Consider the following 20314-nt stretch of genomic DNA (forward strand, 5'->3'; position numbering starts at 1 on the left):
CTTTGGAAAATAAGCTGACCCCCTATTCTTTGTGGCCGCCCCTCAAATATTGGAATATTGCTATCATGTCACCCCTATTCCTTCTTTTCTCTATACTGGCCATACACAATTCCTGCAATCGTTCTTCATGTTTTATTTCCAGGCCTTTAATCATCTTAGTTGCTCTTCTCTGCACTCTTTCCAGAGTCTCAACATCTTTTTTGTAATGTGATGACCAAAACTGGATGCAGTATTCCAGATGTGGTTTTACTAAGGCTTTATAAAGTGGTACTAATACTTCACATGATTTTGATTGTATGTCACTGTTTATACAACCAAGGATTGTATTACCCTTTTTGGTTGCTGCCACAGACTGCTGGCTCATGTTTAAATGATTGTCCACTAGGACTCTAAGGTCCCTCTCACAGTTACTGTTTTTGAGCCAGATTTCATCTAATCTAGTTTACATTTGATACATACATAGTTTGGTTCTTCTGTGGGCATAAACTGAAACATATGACACACTCTGCAAGCCACTGTAGTATCAGTCTCTATTTCCATGACTTTCTTTGTTTTTTTTTTTAAAATTAAAAGATTTCTAAAAATTAAATATCTTCCCTGCTGCAAAATGTCAGTTTACAATAGCTTACAAGAATTCTTGGCCATTTGTTCTCTATCTTGAAAAAATCATCACTATCTTCCCTGTTTTGAAATCTTTTTTTCTGTGTTTATTTTTTTCTCTTAGATTGTTAAGAAATTAAAAATTCTAAATAATTAAAATGTAAACTGTTTTCTAATTTTTAATTGAAAAAATAAATTGAAAATTGAAAAAAAAGAAAAGAAATCTTTTTATATTAAAAAAGGAATTCAGAGATTTAAAAAATTTACAAAAGTTCTTGGCCATTTATGAAGTAATATACACTTTTTTTGTTGGAAATCAACAAAATCAAGTAAGTTAGTTTATCCATCTCAGCAAGATCTGTCAATTTAACCAACCATTTTTCCATAATAGGTTGTGTAATATTGCAGATATGTGCAATATAAAGGTGATTGCATTTATTTGACAACTCAACTAGAATTATGAATAATTTAAGTTAAAGAACTTAAAAGTCCTTTAGAAACATTCAAATTTGGTATTTGTGCTACTATTACTACTTACTTACAAACGTACGAGGGAGAGTTAGAAGGGTAAGTTCAAAATGTATAAATATCCATTTCACTAGATAGTTTAACTATTCTGACTTCACTTTCACATGAATGTGTTACAGGTATTTATTTATTTATTTATTTGATTTGCCAATTGTTTACAAGATAATAAGTATAAGTGTATACATAGTTGTGAATACATGAAATGGGTACATATAAGAAAGATAAAAGAAGAATAAGAGAAACAATAGGACAGGGACGGTAGGCACGTTGGTGCGCTTATGCACGCCCCCTACAGACCTCTTAGGAAAGGGGTGAGGTCAATAGTAGACAGTCTAAGGTTAAAGTTTTTGGGGTTTGGGGAAGAAACTACAGAGTCGGGTAGAGTATTCCAGACATTGACCACTCTATTGCTGAAGTCGTATTTCCTGCAATCAAGTTTGGTGCGGTTAACTTTGAGTTTGTATCTATTGTGTGCTCTTGTGTTGTTATGGTTGAAGCTGAAGTATTCATTGACAGGTAGGACATTGCAATGTATGATTTTATATACCATGCTTAAATCAGACCGAAGACGGCGTAATTCAAGGTTTTCTAGTTCTAGAATTTCAAGTCTGGTGGCATAAGGTATTCTACAACGAGTAGAGGAGTGGAGAACTCTTCTTGTGAAATATTTCTGGACTTTCTCAATTGTGCTAATATCAGATACGTAATGTGGGTTCCAGACTGATGAACTGTATTCGAGTATTGGTCTAGCAAATGTTTTGTATGCTCTGGTTAGTAGTGTGATATTACCAGAGAAAAAGCTACGTAGGATTAGGTTAACAACTCTTAATGCCTTTTTGGCTATGTAGTTGCAGTGGGCTCTAGCACTTAGATCATTAGAGGTGAGTATTCCAAGGTCCTTTACAGAGCTTGGGTCATCAACAAGATCTTGACTATTCAGCTTGTATTTTATTTTCTGATTTTTTTGCCAATATGTAAGACAGAGCATTTATTTGTTGAGATTTGAAGTTGCCATTTGTTTGACCATTCTGATACATAGTCAAGATCTTTTTGTAGGGTAGCAGTATTGTCTGTGGTATTGAACAGCTTTACATCATCAGCGAAAAGAACGCAATTGCTCTTAATATGATCACAGAGGTCATTTATGTAGAGTATGAAGAGAGTTGGTCCTAGAACACTGCCTTGGGGGACACCACTATTGACAGGTACAGAATTTGATAGGACGCTCCCAATTTTGACCATTTGTTGTCTGTTTGACAGGAATGCTTCTATCCAGTTATTCAGTTGTCCAGAGATACCATAGGATTTTATTTTTAGGAGTAGTTTGTCGTGTACCACTGAATCAAAGGCTTTACAGAAGTCTATGTAGATTGCGTCTATTGCTTTGCCCTGGTCGAGTTGTGTCGTCCATATGTTTTTGCAGTGAAAGAGTTGCAGATTACAGGATAGTTTTTTTCTGAAACCAAATTGTTTATTGGAGAGTAGGTTGTTTGTCTCTAAGTGGAGGATGATGGATTGGTTAATAATTGATTCCATGACTTTACAGGTGACGCAGCATAAGGAGATTGGTCTGTAATTTTCAACTAGGCTTGGGTCTCCCTTTTTGAAGATGGGGATGACCGTGGCTTGTGACCATAGGTTAGGCAAGGAGCTGGTCCTGAAAGATTTTTCAAAGATTATGCTTAGAGGTTTGGCTATGGCAGTGGATAGGTTTTTTAAGAAGTAGGCACATATTCCATCAGGTCCAATAGATAGAGATGGTTTTAGATTGCGTAGTGCTTTTTCAACATTGTCTTCTGTAAAATCGATATGTATTAGATCATTGTTGTTATCTGTGGTACGGCTAGGAAATACTGGGCATGATCCATTGCTGTTTACAAATACTGAGCTGAAGAATGTGTTAAAGATGTTGGCTTTAGTGGTGTCGTCGTTGCAGTCTTTACCATCAGGTCCTATCAAGGGTGGGATAGACCTTGAGTCTTTTAGTTTGTTGTTTACAAAATTGTAAAAAGCACGGGTGGAATTAGTGCTTAGAAGGTTTTCCTCTTGTTCAATGTGATAATTGATGCATTCGGTCTTTATCTGGTGGCATAAATTTTTGTATCGGCTTTTGAAATTGGCAACGTGACCAGATTTGTTTTTCCGCCAGAGTGATCTCTTTTTGGATTGAAGTTTCCTTATTGTTATGGGTAATCTGCTTTTTGTTTTGTTTTGGGAGTTGTTGTTGGTACATATAGTTTGATGACTCTTTTGACTTCAAGTAAAAATATGTTGTAATGGTCTTCAACAGTATTGCATCCAGTGAATAGAGATTGCCAATCAAGGGATGAGAGATCGTTGTCTATAAGATCATAGTTGCCTTTTTGAAGTTACAATTGGGGATTACATCATTGTGGTGATTTTTGTGTGGGCGTATGTTGAGACAAAAGGTCAATCATATTGTGGTCACTGCTGGAAAAGGGTTCTTTAGTTTGTATTCCGTAAATTAAATTCAAACTATTGCAGAAGATGAGATCGAGGCAGTTGTTTAGTCTAGTGTTGTTGGTTACTAGTTGTTCCAGTCCCAGATTTGTAATAGCATTGTAGAAGGTTGTGTGTATGATTTCAGTTGTACATTCATTTAGGGTCCAGTCAATATGAGGTAGACTGAAATCACCAAGAAAGATAAAAGGGTATGGGCAGGATGCAGCCCATGTTAGTAATGTATTTAGCTTGTTTACATGTTCGATGTCATAATCAGGTGCTCTGTAATATAGTAAGAATCGAATTGTGATATTTAAGGATAGTTCACAGATGATGGTCTCAGGAAGAGCAAGCTCCTGGGTAACTTGGATATTTTTTAGATGTAAGGACTTTTTATAGAAGATAGCAACACCACCTCCTCTACGAATTTCACGATCTGATCGGTAAACATGATAGTCCCTTACTGTGGTAATGGAGTCAGGGAGAGATGCATTGAGCCATGTTTCACAGACAAATATAATGTCGAATTTAGCCATATTTAGTAGGAGGAAAAATTCAGGTATTTTATTCATGAGGCTTCTTGCATTGAGTAGTTTGCATTTAAGGCCAGTAGTAGTTGGAATTGAGGTAGTTAGGGGCGTGCATGCCTAGTCTTGGGTGATGGTGGATCGGTTGAGGTAGGGTTGTGGTTGAGGGTTAAAGCTGAGTTGCGGGTTGTGTGGCTTACTTTTGATACAGTCAGCATGGTAGTCAATGTACAGGTCCTTCTCTCCATTGTCTAGACGTTTTTTTGAGTTCAGTGCGGAGTACACGGGAGCGGGCACGTTGCTGTATGGTTAGGTCAGGGTGACAACGGAGGTTCTTATGGTTGGTGTTGGTTTTGGCGAGTGAATTTATAGTGTAAATGAATTTACGTTTGCTTGATTCATTTTTGCAAATGACCCTGCACAAGCGTGGGGCCACAGAGCCGTCTCTGTTTTTGAGCTCTCGGCCAATGCGGGAAATGTCAAGTATTTCATCAGCGGAGATGGTTGATGCTTGATAATCACTGATGATGTTTCGGACAGTTGTGATGTCATCATTGTCATTGATGTCCTCTAGACCAAATAAGATGGCGTTTGGACGTTTCCGTTCACGCTCAGCAGCTTCTCTGATGAGGATTGGGATATCAATATTTGTCTGGGTTGTGTTTATTTGTGGATTGGGTTTTGGATTGGGTTGTGGTTGTTGGGTAGAGATGTGGTTTGTAGCTATTGGATGTTCAGGTTTTTGCGTTGTGTCTTTTTTTTTCAAGGTTGGATATTCTTTCTTTTACGGCGTCCAGGGATGCTACTATGGTGTTAAGGGATGTTTCAATGGTTTCAATGGTATCAACTCTTTTAGACAGATCCAGTTTGGGTCTGCATGATTTGCAGAGATATGGAAACTCATTGGATGATTCTAGGTATTGAATCATTTGCTCAGGTAATCCCAAGCAGTCATGATGAGCGTATTTTTTACACAGAGAACATTTGATGGAGTTTTCATTATCCTTTAGATTTTTGTAGCATTTAAGGCATGTGCAGGAGTCTTGTGGTTCATTGATGGGGATTATCTTCTCTTTAGGTTGTGGTTTGGCGTTGGATTTTCTTTTTGGCATGGTAGGTTTGTTAAGATAGTACGTTGATTGAATTAATTAAAGGAACAATTTTGGGTAATCTATATAGCCAATATCACATCAAACAATCAATTGCAGTAATCTCACTAGTCAGATAATATTCCTGAGCAACAATCAGCCTAATCAATTAATTACTCTAATCACTAATCAATTAATTACACTAATCATTAATCACACTGTTCATTTAAATTCACTAAATCATTGATTTTACTATTCAATTAAATTACATGAATCTTGATCTTTTAAACTAGTCAGTAATCACACTATTTGCACTAAACACTCTAATCACACTAATCAATTAAAACAATAAATCAATTAAACCATTAATAAAATATTTTATAGAAATTGATTATCTAATCGTTGATATAGGTGATGAGGTAGAAAAGTTGTAAGTTTTGAGGTAATGAATTAATCAGTGTTTGATTAAAGTAATGAGGTAGTATTAAGAGTCTGCAAGGAAAGGGTTAATTGTTTTACTAGCAGCTGTAGTTGACTGAATGAGAGGAATTTATTGCTCTTTGTAATAGCAGATTGCTATTACTCTGTAAACAAAAGGTTGTAACACGATGTTCAAAGGGTTTTTATCCGAGTGAAGGAAAGGGCTTCACTTCTAAGAACAGAGGAAACCAACTATTCTTCTCTCCTTTTTGCAAGCAGACTTTGATTCAGCAGAGACAAACTGAACAATTCACAGGGAGGCAACAGGAAACTTTTTGTTTTTGTTTTCCCTTGATGAATGAGATTTCTGGGCCCCTCCTAGTAAACTAAATACACTTTCAAAGTTTGTTGCTTTTAAGAGAAAGAGGCACGTCTTGCACTGGCAATTCGAACAGTTTATATTTTTACTGTGTAGACTCAGATTTGTATTGAGCATTCACTCCTGGCTTCAATATACTTCTGCTTCTATCACTCCTAGCTTCAATATACTTCTGCTTCTATCACAGGAAATAAAATTGCTTCCAATCTTCACAGGAGTTCAGTTATAACAATACTTCCCTACTTATTGGGAGTCCAAAGTTACTGTCCTTTTAAAAGATGGAGTCCGGATTAGCAATTTGGTGAAGAGGGAAGAGGGAAGTGGGGGCGGCAGGGAGGAAGCAGTCTGCTTCACACCCTGGCTGCAAACTTCTGAAGACAGACTCACAGCTCCCAGTGCTCACCGCCCTGCAAGGATGGGATGAATCTCACCTTCTCACCGCACTGCAAGGATTATCATAGAGCCTCCAGTACTGGCGATCCCCACCGCCTTACCTTCATCCCCACCGCCTTACCGTCTGCCTCACCCGTAGTGGCAGATGTTCACAACCACCCGATAGCCTTAATCTGTAGAAAGTATTGGTACTGATTCTCATCTGAACTTTTACAATGTAAATATGAAAAGGGGAAAATGTTACAGGTGTTATGTCTGCCTTGTATGCAGCTTTATTCCTCTCTAGCATTCATCTCCATTTTTTTGTGATGCATTTCCTGCCTCTCTAGGATTTACCTTTATCTGCTCCTGTGAGGTACTTCCTGTTCCTGGTGTGTGTGTGTGTGTGTTTTTCATTCATTCATTCATTTTCGATGATGGCTTGTGTAGCATTTTTAACTGCATTTTTATTAAACTACATGAAACAGAATGCTTATTGAATGGTACTCCACCAAGGATTTTATTCAAACAGTTCATTTTAAATTCTACTATTTTCCCCAATACCGAAACAAAGTCACAGAATTCATGTTCAGCACAACTGAAAATTGTGAGCATACTGTTTTCATGAAATGTATGGAAATGGCCACATGGAAAGTAATCACATTCCTGTTATACAAACAGTGATTTATATAAACTGATGCATGAGTTTGACAGCTGATAAAAAATACAAAATATAAAAAAGTCAGAAAGAATTCTATAGGAATACACGAGAGTTACTGGACTACTATTCCTATGCTTCTTTTGCCAACCCTATGAAGGCTAAAACTAAGTATCTGTAGAATGGATGGCAAACATTAGGTATTACACTTTGCAAATTTTTAAAGTATGTTTTCACTACATATCCCATATATTGATTTTAAGTTTAACAACACATTAATAACCTAAACATTAATACTCTATAATTTAGACTCTGTTATGTATGTATTATTATGATGACATCTCAAGTGAAGAGTTTGTGTTCATATTACAAACTATTATTCTCTTAATGTGCTTTATGTTGAAAAACAATCCGGGGAACATTTTAGCTTGCAGAAAAGAACTTACCAGAGGTACAGCTCTTGATGGCTCCAAATTAGGCCTGGGAGCAGTTGAATACATATAATTAAAAAGGCGATCTATTTTTCTCAAAGGTACACCACCACCTTTATCACTTATCTATAGAATAAAACCAGAAATTGATATAAACGAATGTCCTTCAAGGAACTAACAGAATACACCATTTTTGTCTACAATTTCCAATGTAGATTTACAGATCTAGAGTAGAGAGACTGAGATGCAGCAATTCCAAAACATAAATTCATCATTCATGAAGTAAGTCTAATATCTAGCCTCCCTATATTGATAAACACAATCCTAACTATAGTGTACTGAAAAGCAGTTGGCCCATGTTAGAAAAGCCTGCTCAATTCATCGTAGCTATAAACTACAATGAATGTGTCAAAAAATATTCAGAGAGCCAAATAATCATAATAATTTGAAATAAAATTTTATCTAAGAGAAAATTAACCTATATCTTGTCATAAAAATTTCTCAAGCTATGTTCCCTTTTATGTTAACTACATTTTTCACAAAGGAACTTACTCAACATACAGTTGTTTTCTACAGTTAACAAATAAAACAAGATTTTTTTTTTTACATTTTAGCTTATTATTTACCTTTATTGATAGGTCTTCTTTTCCCAAAGTGACTAAAGTTTTAATTGATGGATAGCTTTTACATTTACCTTCGTGTAGCTCCACTGTAGCTCGCATTGAATTCTGCAATTTGAAGCAAAACTTTTAACTTCTTAAAGACGCTTAATTCATGTTAGTAATAACACCAGAAAATTTTACAAATTCTGATCATCTTTTAATTTAATACTATGAACTTCTCTATCATTTATACAAAATTTTAATGTTTTCATTATAAAGTATTCAAGTGTATAATGATACTTTGTAAATGTTTTTTCTTCTCATGCAAAAAGTATGTATTTGTTAAGAAAGAAGCATATTTCTTTGTGCAAAAATTACTACAATTAAAATAGAAGCCTAAACTTATTAATGTAATTGTATTTTTGAATTGGAGCTCAATCTGGATTGTGAGCAATCAGCCAGCCTCCTTGGCAAATAGCTGTAGGCATATAATCCACGTGTTCATGAGAGATATCCTTTGTCATGTCTCTAGAAAGATGCCCCACCCCATTCTTCTATTTAAAGTATATAAAATATTGCTCTAAGTTGCTCTACTTTTAAAACAGGACAAAATTTGCTGGAACAAGGTTGAGAAAAGAGAAAAATTATTTCCAAGAGCTTTAATTTCAAGTGTCAGCTTTCATAGGGGAAAAAGAACTCTAAAAATTTGAAAAGATACTTTCAGTATTAATTCTAAGAAAATAATTAACAAATCTCAAAGGAATTTTCATTGAAATGTTGATATTTCTTTCTTTGTGCAATCTCTGAAATTTTGTTTATGGATATCTATTTATTTATTTGACAGGATTTATAGAGCACTTCAGTTAGAAAATTTAATATAATGTAGCAGACACCTGGCTAAGTCTACAGAGTATACCAAGTGGATTGTACTCATTGATCCTAGTCTCATCAGATGTTATTCACAATAGCAATCCTTTTCTTATCCATATTAGACCTCTGACCTCGAAACCTGAATAAAACAGGCCCAGATAATCAACTTTTCCAAATCTGAAGGCTCAGTAATCTTCCCCAAAAAGACGAGGTTGCATTGTGTATTACTGTCTAAAGTGTCCAGATTGAACAATGGTTTTTTGTGGAGGAGGTGCCCTTCAAGGAAAATGTTGTCCACTCACAATAGGATAAATTTACAACTGCTCTAATCCAGACACTATTCATTTCCCGGGGTTTTTCCCACCCAAAATGGCAGAAATTCAGACTCCATGTGGCAGAGCTATTGCTGCAGAAAAATGTATCCACTTCTTTTGTGCCACATGATCAATCTAATATAATTGGCATATTTATTTACTTTAACATGAAGTAATATTTCTTTATCTAAAATTAGATATTCAAAGTTATTATTATTTTTAAATTTAACGTTGAGATCATTTTTCTTTCTTATTACTTTATATTCCAGGGGTAGGCTGATACCTCTAACTACACCTTGATGCCATGTGAGCAGGAGATTGTATTATGGGAATTAATTTAGATTTGCCTTTTAATCATCAGAAAAAGGAAAATAAGGTATGAGAGCCATATGTTTTTAAATACCAGGATTTAAAAAGTGGATGCCAAGATGGGGCATCCCCTGAAAATTAGGTGAGGCAGCAGGAATTACCAAGTCACTATTCCACAGCAGAAAGTAGGGGCAAGATGTAAAGACTCAAATAACTTCTTGGAGGTGAGGTTTGCAACCTTCATTCATCCATTCCATGGACAATCTGATATTAATTATTTTCATGAAATAACAATAAAACAGAAGATGTGATTTTCCAATTTCAGATAGAAAAACATTTAGTATTTAAAGGTTTTCCCATGTTGTCAAAATCTGTTGCGGAAGTCTGTCTTTTAATTAGCATGCACAATTTGCCATCAAACACAAAGTTTTTTCCGAAGTTGTACCTTTGGATAAAAGTTGTTTACAAAGTTGTCCGAAGTTGTACCTACAACTATATTCAGGGTGAAGTATGACAACATTTCTGGCAAACTCAAAAATAAGCCAAATATTTATCCCCTTCCCCTGATATTACTTTACTCACCTTAAACAATTCGAAAAGCATATGAAACAAATGTGAGGGTACATAGACAACCTGAATGGGCCTGCCTGGTGCTTTAGCTAAAAAAAAACAAATAAAACTTTTGAGAATTAAAGTTAAAGTTAACACAAACAACTGTAAATCTTCTGGTTTTTATTATTTACTAGAAATGTACAACAGCTAAAAATTAAATTAGCTCTTCAAAGAAGATTATAATACTAGGAAAGATTCAAGGAAAGAGAAATGGACAACCTGAAGCAAGGGAATGGTTTTAAATAAGCAGTAATGGTTGCACCATCATAGGAGCTGAAGGACCAAGCTGAGGACATGATTCTCCTGGAGAAAATGCATGTGGTTGCTAAGTTGTTACCAACTGAATGACACATAAGCAGTCAATCAATCAAATCAAATCCAAAAGAAAAATGGTGGAATGGAAGGAAAAGTATTTTCTGCACTAAAGAAATCTCTGACATAGTTCTCAGCTAAAAATGAATTCAGCAATTAGTTTTCATTTAAATAATGATTTTTTTGCAATCCATATATTGACAGATACTTAATATTAAAAAGCAATCATATCTATATCTGTACCATTAAATTCTTCAATTTCCAAATCAGGTGCTACTTGATAATACTGCTCACACAACATCTTGGCAGTTGCAAAGGCATCTGTTAAGGAAGAGAAACAATATATATCATGTGATTGTGAGTAAAGAACAGTATATTATATACTGCAAAATTTAGAAACTGCAAGTTCTCCTCCTCTTTAAACAAAATCTATAAGAATCCACATAATGTGAGTGGTGCATAATTGAATCTCCTAATATCTTTATTTTAAATCTGTTAAGGGAGAAGCGAGTAATACATGAATGAATGAATGAATGAATGAATGAATGAATGAATGAAACTCCTTTTGGATTCCACAGTATTTAATGCTATTTTAAAACTTGTTTTCTGTCTGGCATTAAAAAGGTATCTGTGTCAGACAAGAAAGCTAAACTTTCATAACATTCAAAAAATGTAACATACGGTATTACTCACACTTACCTGTAACATACGGTATTACTCACACTTACCTGAATAATAAATTCTATTAAAATCAATGGGAACAATTCTTTATTAGGTATATGTAAGATTGCACAGCCCAATTTAAGAACCAAAAATGCACATGCTAATAAAAGCTTCAAATTTCAAAGCTATTCCTGCACCTTTCAGGAAAACAGTTTTTCCAAAAAATAAGACCCACCCCAAAAAATAAGCCCTAGACTGACTTCTTGGGGTAGGCCAAATATAAGCCCTACTCCAAAAATGGGGGAATGGGGGAATGGGCGTGGCCAACACAAGAGATGGTAAGCGCACAGGGGCCGACAGTGTCCTTGGCACAGCAGATAAGTTCGAGCATGGAGGTGGAGGGGGGGGATAGGTGATCCAGACGTGCTTTGCAGCTGCCTGGCTACAGGAGGCTTGCGTGAGGCTTGCATGGCAGCAGTGGCAGCAGGCGGACGCAGGCAATGTTGACATCCTGCTTGGGGCCTGCCCCAGTGCAGCTGCAGGCAAGCCGAGACACAGTGGGATGGAGTGGGCGGCATGTTGGGATCGTCTCCCTCCACTCCCCTGTGCCTCTGCCTCAGCCTGGCTCCACTGTGCACTTTTCGCCCAGAGGGAGACTAGAAACTTCCTCTGCTTGCAAACGGGGTACTTTGAAACTGAGCTAAACGCAAGCAGTTTAAAGTCTCTGTCATTTCTCCATCCAGGTGAAAAGTGTGTCTGCCCTGGGAAGCTCTATAAGCTGTTGGTGGGACAAGCAGATGGTGGGAAGGCGCAGGTGGGCAGCGACAAAATCAGACTTCCTCCGAAAATAAGACCTAATGGGTCTTACAGTTTAACAGAGTTGGAAGGGACCTTGTACGTCATCTAGTCCACCCCGCCGCCCAAGCAGGAGATCCTATACCATTTCTGACAAATAGCTGTCCAACCTCTTCTTGAAAGCCTCCAGTGATGAAGCTCCCACAACTTTCAAAGGCAAGTGTTCCACTGGTTGGTTGTTGTCAGAAAATTTCTCCTTATTTCTAGGTTGAATTTCTCCTTGATCACTTTCCATCCATTATTCCTTGTCTGGCCTTTGGGTGCCTTGGAAAATAGCTTGACCCCTTCCTCTCTGTGGCAACCCCTCAAATACCAGAACACTTATCACGTCTCCCTGGTCCTTCTCTTCAATAGACTGGCCAAGCCCAATTCCTGTAACCATTCTTCATATGTTTTAGTCTCCAGTCCCTTAATCATCCTGGTTGGTCTTTGCACTTTTTCTAGAGCCTCAACATCTTTTTTATAGTGTGGTGATCAAAACTGGGTGCAGTATTCTAGGGGTGGTATTACTAAGGCTTTATAAAGTGGTATTCGTACCTAGGACTTCCGGTTTGTCGGCTTCGCGAGCAGCAGGGATTTGCGAAGCTGCGTGATCCCTGCCGCGCTAGCCGTTTTTGGGGCTCTGACCCAGACGGGTGCGGAGCTAGGCTGCCCTGCAGGGGCAGCTGAAGGTAGGGGATCCGGAGAAGGGTTTGGGGGTGTTGCAGACCCCCTCCCTGGCCGGCAGAACCCCTTTTCCCAGGACGGTGCAGCGGCGGTCTGCAATGGCCGCCACAAAGAAGCTGGCAGCCGGGTAAGAATGCGCAGGAGGAAGTGGAGAAAGTGATTGAGAGGAGAAAGTTTTTCTTGGCTCCTAGGACTCTAAGACATATTTAATAAAATTCCTGAAAAGTATGACTTTCTGAATAATACCTGCCAGAAGAGGAAAAAAGCGGCTGTTTGAAGGTGCTGAAAGGATAGCTTTCCTCTTTTCCTACGGAATAAATAACTGGATATTAAGAAACCTATTTCTTTTAGGTGAAAATTGGTTCTAAGCGATGAGTGGGAAGAGAGAGATTAAAAGAAAATATTTGTATGCTAAGACTTTGTTGGAGCAGATGCCTTAAGGATTTGAAGACTAGAATATATTGTAATAAGATTTTAAACAGATTTGGACTTTCTTTCTCTTGGATTGATATTACCCCAGAAGGAGAAAGTGAGAACTCTGCCTTGGTTTGGACTGACTGATAACTTTGGGACTGTTTTATTTTTTTTATTTTCTTTTGAATATTCTGGTTGTTGTAAGAAGAAAGAAGGGGAAAAGAAAAGAAAAGAAAAGATTTATAATGGCTCTTTCTGTTGAGGAACTAAGAAAAGAATATGTACAAGCAAAAAAAAATGGTAAAGATGGTGTGGAAGAAGCCTTCCTTTTTTTTAGAAATGGCGCTTACTAATTATCAACAAACATTACAACAGATGAAGACAGCAGAGGAACAAGAAAGAAAGGAAGGAGCCATTTTTAATGAATCTCAGAATTTGATCCAGAAAGAAGGAAGAGAGAAAGAAAAGAAAAGAAGAGAAAGAAGAAAACTAAAGGACTTAAGGACTTAAGATCTAAAAAACATTTAAGAAAGGGAAAAATAAGGTGCAAAACCAACATGATGATAGTAAACAAAAGGGAAAAGGAATACGACAGAGAAGGGAAGCTGGTAAGGCAGAGGCTAGAAGAAGGGGGTAGAAAGGTTTGTTGGGAGAAGAAAGAAAGGGAAAAGGTGGAGAAAAGCTACAATGTTTTGAAATTAAATGAAAAAAATTTTTATGGATAATGGATAAAGTATAATTTAAAAAAAAAAAGATTTTGCAAGGTACATAAGATGAGATGGTAGTATTGTAATGGTTTAAGAGTTGATAAGAGATTAAAATGTTAAAATGTTTAAAAATGATTGGCTCTAAAACTTAATAATAGGGGAGGTTTAGAATATTGTTTTAATTAAAGAGTTTAATAAGACTATGGTATTGATGTTATTATAAAATTTTTATTATAGTATCTTTTTTTAATATTTGGATTTATTGTCTAATTATGTACTTAATTATGTTTGATGTATTAGTTAGATAGAATGTACCAAGCAAAATCGGATTGGGTATTAGATATTATTTTAAAGATTAATTTGATTAACTTAGGGGGAGATAGAAAGGCATCATACTCTGATTAATGATTTCAGGAGAAACTTATTTTCTTTTTTTTTTTTTATAAGGAATGAGACAAAGGGATGATAAAAATGGACAAAAGATATAAATATAATGATTCAAACTAAGATGATTAATTAAGATAGAAGTAAGAAGTGTGAAATATGTGGGGAAGTTAATATAGAAGGCTTAGAATGATAAATAAAATAAGTAATGATATGTAAGATGAGCATGAATATAATTGAAGTCCATGAAGAGAGAGACACCTGGGTCCAAGTTACTTTCCAAAAGATTTTTTTATGTTTTGTGTGTTGTGTGTATATGTCTTTTGGGGGAGAATCAGTTAAAACTTGTAGAAATATAGAATGAGAATAATGGTAACTAAGTCAGAAAGAAACAGATGAAATAATAATAATGATATTGAATAAGAGTAAAGAGAAGTAAAGAGAAATTGAATAAGAGGTTTTGGTATGTTGTATGGAAATGGTTTAAAATAGAATCATAATTTATCTGACTTGTTAAATTGACAATGAAAAAAGGTTTAAACATGTAATGAATAATGATAATTTGTGTGTTTTAAAAATTAATAAAACTTGTTTAAAAAAAATAAAATAAAAATAAAGTGGTATTCGTACCTCACTTGATCTTGATTGAATCCCTCTGTTAACGCAACATAGGATTGTGTTGGCTTTTTTGGCTGCCGCCACACACTGCTGGCTCTTATTTAGCTGGTTGTCCACTAAGACTCCAAGACCCCCCTCACAGTTACTGCTATTCAGCCTGGTTTCATCCAGTCTATATGTTTGCATATGATTTTTCTTGCCTAAATGTAAGACTTTACTTTTCTCTACATTGAATTTCATTTTATTAGATAGGGCCCAGTGTTCAAGTCTGTCAAGATCCAGATGGATCTTGAGCCTATCTACTTGGGTGTTAACTATTCCTGCCAGCTTAGTATCATTTGCAAATTTGGTAAGTTCCCCTTCTATTCCCTCATCTAAGTTGTTTATGAAGATATTGAAGAGTACTGGGCCTAAGATGGAACCTTGTGGCACCCCGCTGCTTACTTCTTCCCTCCACTACTCATTGAGTATGGTTAGTCACCCAGTTACGAATCCATCTGGTGGTGATGTTATCTATCCCACTTTTTTCTAGCTTACCAAGAAGTAGGTTGTGGTCTACTTTGTCGAATGTCTTGCTGAAGTCAAAGTATATTATGTCCACAGTATTTTACTGGTCTACTAATTTAATCACTATGTTAAAGAATGAAATAAGACTGGTATCCATTGATAATTATTTGGGAAGAAATTAGGAAGAAACATTATACCAAAATTCCAGGTTGTTGTCCACCATGGAGGCAATGATCCACCCAAATACTTTGGATATCAGTAAAAAAGTCAAATATTACCAAATTTTGGATAATCAAGGAAGACTTAAAACAAGTCAAGAATTAGAAACACAGGGAATATTTACAGATTGGTGGCCGTACCTTCAAGTACAGATGAGGTATAAAAAAAGATTTGAAACAGAAGAAACCCAGCTAGATAAATTATTGCTAGGACCAGAAGAAAAAATATCTAAAATCTACAATTATCTATTAAATTTTGACTTAGAAGAGAAAATCGTTAAAGGACCCATGTTAGCCTGGGCTAAAAACTTTGGACATAATATTGATCTAGAAGATTGGGAAAAAATCTGGCATAAAAATGTTTCGACAAAGTTGGTCGCATATAAAGAAAATTTATATAAAATGCTTTATCATTGGCATTTGGCGCCATCCAGACTGGCAAAAATGTACCCTAAGCTGAACCCGAATTGTTGGAAGTGTAAGAGAACACAAGCACCTTCTTCCACGTCTGGTGGCTATGCCCAGAAATGAAAAAATATTGGACCAAGATACAAACATGGTTAGAGGAAATTATCCATTGCAGATTGGAGTGTAAACCGGAATTATTTCTCCTGGGAATCATTAAAGATTAAAACCCAAAAAAGATTCACTATCTGATTATACACATAATAACGGCGGCAAGAATTGCACTAGCGCAGACTTGGAAGATGGCTACCATTTCATCTGATGAAGTTATAATTCATAAAATTCTGGATTGTGCAGAGATGGATAGACTCACAATGAAATTAAATGATAAAGAAGACTCAAATATTACTCAATTTAGAAAATTTGGTATCAATCGGTAGACAGTAAAACATGAAAAATATAGATTAAAAGAGGAAATAAAATTGGAATATTGGTATATAGGCAGGAAATAAAATTGGAATATTGGTATATAGGCAGGACCAACGAGAAACTGTTGAAATCAAGAAATTGCCAGAAAATGGAGATCTAGGTAAATATTCATATTTAATTTATAACATATATGTAGTTATATTGTATACTGAAATATATATAACATATCTTCTCTTATGGCTATGGAATAGAGAGCACAGTACATAGACTATAATTATGTAGATTTATACATTAATTTTGGAAATGAAAGATGAAGATGAGACAGAATATTATAAAGTATGGGATAAATTCTATCAATGGTGGGAAAAAAGGAAGGATCTAGAATCAAAAGTAAGTAGGGTTGGCAGAACGAATGATTAGAAATAGAAAATATTGTATAAATTTATGAATGCATATAAACATGTATTCTATGCCATAACATGGATGACAAACAGGATTGTCAGGACAATCACACCACGTCCAATGTTTTTAACAATTTACTTAATAAAACTTTTTTTGGGGGGAAAAAGAACATGACTGATTTTTAACTATGGTTAACATCAATAATGCAAAGATCAAGTTATTAAATTACAGAAAGAAACAAAATATGCTTTGATGAAAACTAATATAACTACTGACATTATAATCAGGAACAGATGCAATGAACATTTGAAATGCAAAGCAATATTATTTTTACTTTTACCTTCTACTACATCAGCCACATTACAAGTAGGATCAATGCTCCCAATATGTTTTGGATGAGCAGGATTGGTGACTCCACCAAAAAGCAGTGCTATGAAGATAAAAAGAATCAACTGAAATACTATTATTTTTTAAAGAATAAAAAATATAGGTTTCTATTTCATGCAAAGGAAAAACAAACCTTGTTAAAAATCCTTCATAAAGTAAATATTACCATTAATAAATTATTAATATTAAAATGTGTTTCCAATGATTGCAAAGAAATCCTTGTACAGACAAAATGTACACTGGTAACAACTACTATGCTTTTTTCTTTAGTACGGTAGCACTACTTAGACTTTTACTTCCTGCATACAATGTACTACAATACAGATTAGCCTAACTCCAGGTTGTATTGAATGGATCCGATCCCCTTTGCTCAATCTTTTACGCATGTCATGAACAATCATATGAAATGTCCCTTATGCTCCTCAAAAACACTCACAATCTCTTGGTTTGAGATTTAGCACCAGGAAAGACTGAGAGAAAACTTCTGTGGATCTTGTTTCTTAGTAGACTTATACAGAATTACCCCAAAATCTATACAGTGCCCAAAACAGCTTGATAAATTTTAAAAGAATTAAATGATCATATCAATAAAGCTAGAGGTGGAATAGTATTTAATACTAAACATAGAGTACATAATTACAATAAATGCACACATTGTTGAAGTCGTATCTATTACCTAACTCTGTGATTTAATTCATACAGGTAGTAAACCTATCATCTGGAAAAATTAAGATTGGTTTTATGTACACTTAATGAAAAAATACTTAAATCATTATTTTATGTCAAGCAGCACAAGTCTCACAGGGCTTTGCCAATGCTGTGTTTTATTAAATACCATTTCACCCTTATATTTCTGTTTTTAAAATAAAATGGTCTTACAGAACATCTTAATAAGTAGCCTTCAGATCAAACTTACTTAAGTTCGTAAAACTGATATAGTTATGACCTACTTAATTTCCACTTGGGAGTGTAAGACAACCTACAATTACCTGAGTACATACATACATACCGATCATGCTATTCCCTTTGGGGGGTAAGCAAGAGTACAGAAAAAAGAGTAAGAAATGTTAAGACAAAAAAAAAGTAAAGCATGAGAAAAGGAAACAGCTTTCCCCTCAGTTATACACAGCATCACACACTGCCTTTTCGTTCAACTTTTTTCTTCACTCCACACCACCATTTCCACATGAGTCCTTCATAGAGGCAATACAATTATGTCATCTAGCTAATACTTATTCCAAGTCATTCAGATTCTCAGCCAAATAATGGCTTCATCCAGATACACTTCTATCATCCCAAGCTTCCTTATTCATTTATATATGAACATGGGGATGTCTTATTCTCTGCAGAACATTGACCATTCCATTTATTTTCATGTGTGCTTTATTCCATTATCACTCTTATTGTATTCAGCAACCAACTTTCAAGTTCATATTTATTCCAGATATCAAAAATAATTTATCAAATACTTTCTCTAAGTAAACAAATATACAGCAAACCATATACAATACTATACTATACTATACTATACTATACTATACTATACTATACTATACTATACTATACTATACTATACTATACTATACTATACTATACTATACTATACTATACTACTATACTATACTATAACTATACTATACTATAAGCTGGAAGAAAATATTAATATAATTTTCTAAAAACAAAATCTGATCTGTACGGTCCCTGTCCAGAATAATGCTACACTTCACATATATGCCTCTGCATCACCTCTTAAACTTTTTCATTCAAAATATTGCAAACACTTTACTGGGCATCCTTCACAAATTATTTTGTAGATTTTGCATGCACACTTGCTACTTTTCTCCTTGGGAAATAACATTCTTTCATATATAGGCACATATATAATTGCATAACCACCTTAAGCAAACCATACCTATATTTTAATGATTTATGTGTCATCAAGTCAGTGTTAACTCTTAAAGAGCACACAGACTGACATTTTCAAGGATGATCTGTCCCAAGCCTTGGCCTTTACATCCTCCAACTGTGAATCCTTCACCATTGTAATTAAGTCCAACTATCTTGCTCTTGGTTGTCCTCTGAACTGATTTGTCCTAGGATCAATTTGTTTATTTTTTATTTTTGTATATTTTATTTTATTATTCAGGGTATTTTCAAGAGTCGTCTCAAAAAGCAAAGTTCAAAAATGCCAGTCTTTTTTCTATTCTTTGTTTGAAGTTCAATTTTCACATTGATAGAGTGTCACAGGAAAAACTACTTCTTTTGCTGTTCTGATCTTTGTTAAAAAGATACATTGGGGCATCTGACTATCATTTCCATAATCTTCATTGCTATCCCGGTCTAAGACAACTTGTCCCTGCTGACTCACCTTGGCCATCTCGCCCTAGTGGGACAACTCACAATGGGACAATTCAATGTGGGATAACTCAATGCAAGATAACTGTACTGTTATACACCAGTTTCTTTGACATTATTTTAATTTTTGTGATTATTTTATTTTGTCCATCCTTTAGCATGCCTTCTTTAATTATTCTATCTCATCATTTCTTTGATATTATCTTTCTTTATTCCCTCTTCTACTTTAAGGTCATCCTTGGCTCGGGTAGGGCAGTTTTGGAAAGTTGGGCTGGAAATCTAAATGTATTCACTTAAAGCCATTTATTATTGCTAAGTCATGATGATAATTGTATTGATTGATTAAACTGTCTAATAAAAAATGTCAACTGAGGTGGATTCACTATTCTTAAATTCAATCGTGTTTATTTCAGAATGTGCATGCATAAATTCACATTGCCCTATTCAAATATTTCCTGATCCATACTTGGAATTGCAGAGGGCAGCTTTATTTATTTATGCTATTAAGGATAAATTATTTATTCGTTTAGTCAACCTGTGATGGGTAGGACACATATGCACACACACACACAAAGAATGCTCAGAAATGTTAATTCGGAATACAAATCCAAACATACATGTTTGTTCTTTAGAAAAACAAACAATTAAAATATCCATATTCGATATCTATATCCAAAATTAAATTTTTATAAATGAGAATCAATTCCTAGAAAAAGCATTATTAATAAAATGAATAACATATCCAATGCTGATAGAAGAGAATATCTGTAGCTCAGGCTGGTACACATACCAATATTACCATTTCCCCATTTTTAAAAA

General features: G+C 35.1%; 1 protein-coding gene across 6 annotated transcripts in view; it reads right to left on the reverse strand.

Moving 5' to 3' along the window:
- The window catches only part of PDK3 (pyruvate dehydrogenase kinase 3), an 88284-nt gene that overhangs the window by 12614 nt on the left and 55356 nt on the right, over positions 1-20314 (reverse strand). For 2 of the 6 annotated variants that reach the window (XM_087966898.1, XM_087966896.1), the window contains exons 5-10: positions 18150-18164; positions 17094-17183; positions 10729-10806; positions 10144-10220; positions 8093-8194; positions 7482-7592 (exon numbers count right to left, since the gene is read on the reverse strand). In XM_087966898.1, the coding sequence (XP_087823024.1) occupies positions 7482-7592; positions 8093-8194; positions 10144-10220; positions 10729-10806; positions 17094-17183; positions 18150-18164 (473 nt within the window). The remainder of the gene's footprint in view (positions 1-7481; positions 7593-8092; positions 8195-10143; positions 10221-10728; positions 10807-17093; positions 17184-18149; positions 18165-20314) is intronic. The other 4 variants (XM_087966899.1, XM_087966897.1, XM_087966901.1 and 1 more) reach the window with 2 other exon arrangements.

The sequence above is a fragment of the Notechis scutatus genome, chromosome 5 (genome assembly GCF_049901735.1).
Source record: "Notechis scutatus isolate UNSWTSFEM ecotype Mainland chromosome 5, rNotScu1.2, whole genome shotgun sequence".
In the NCBI taxonomy this organism is placed as follows: Eukaryota; Metazoa; Chordata; class Lepidosauria; order Squamata; family Elapidae; genus Notechis; species Notechis scutatus.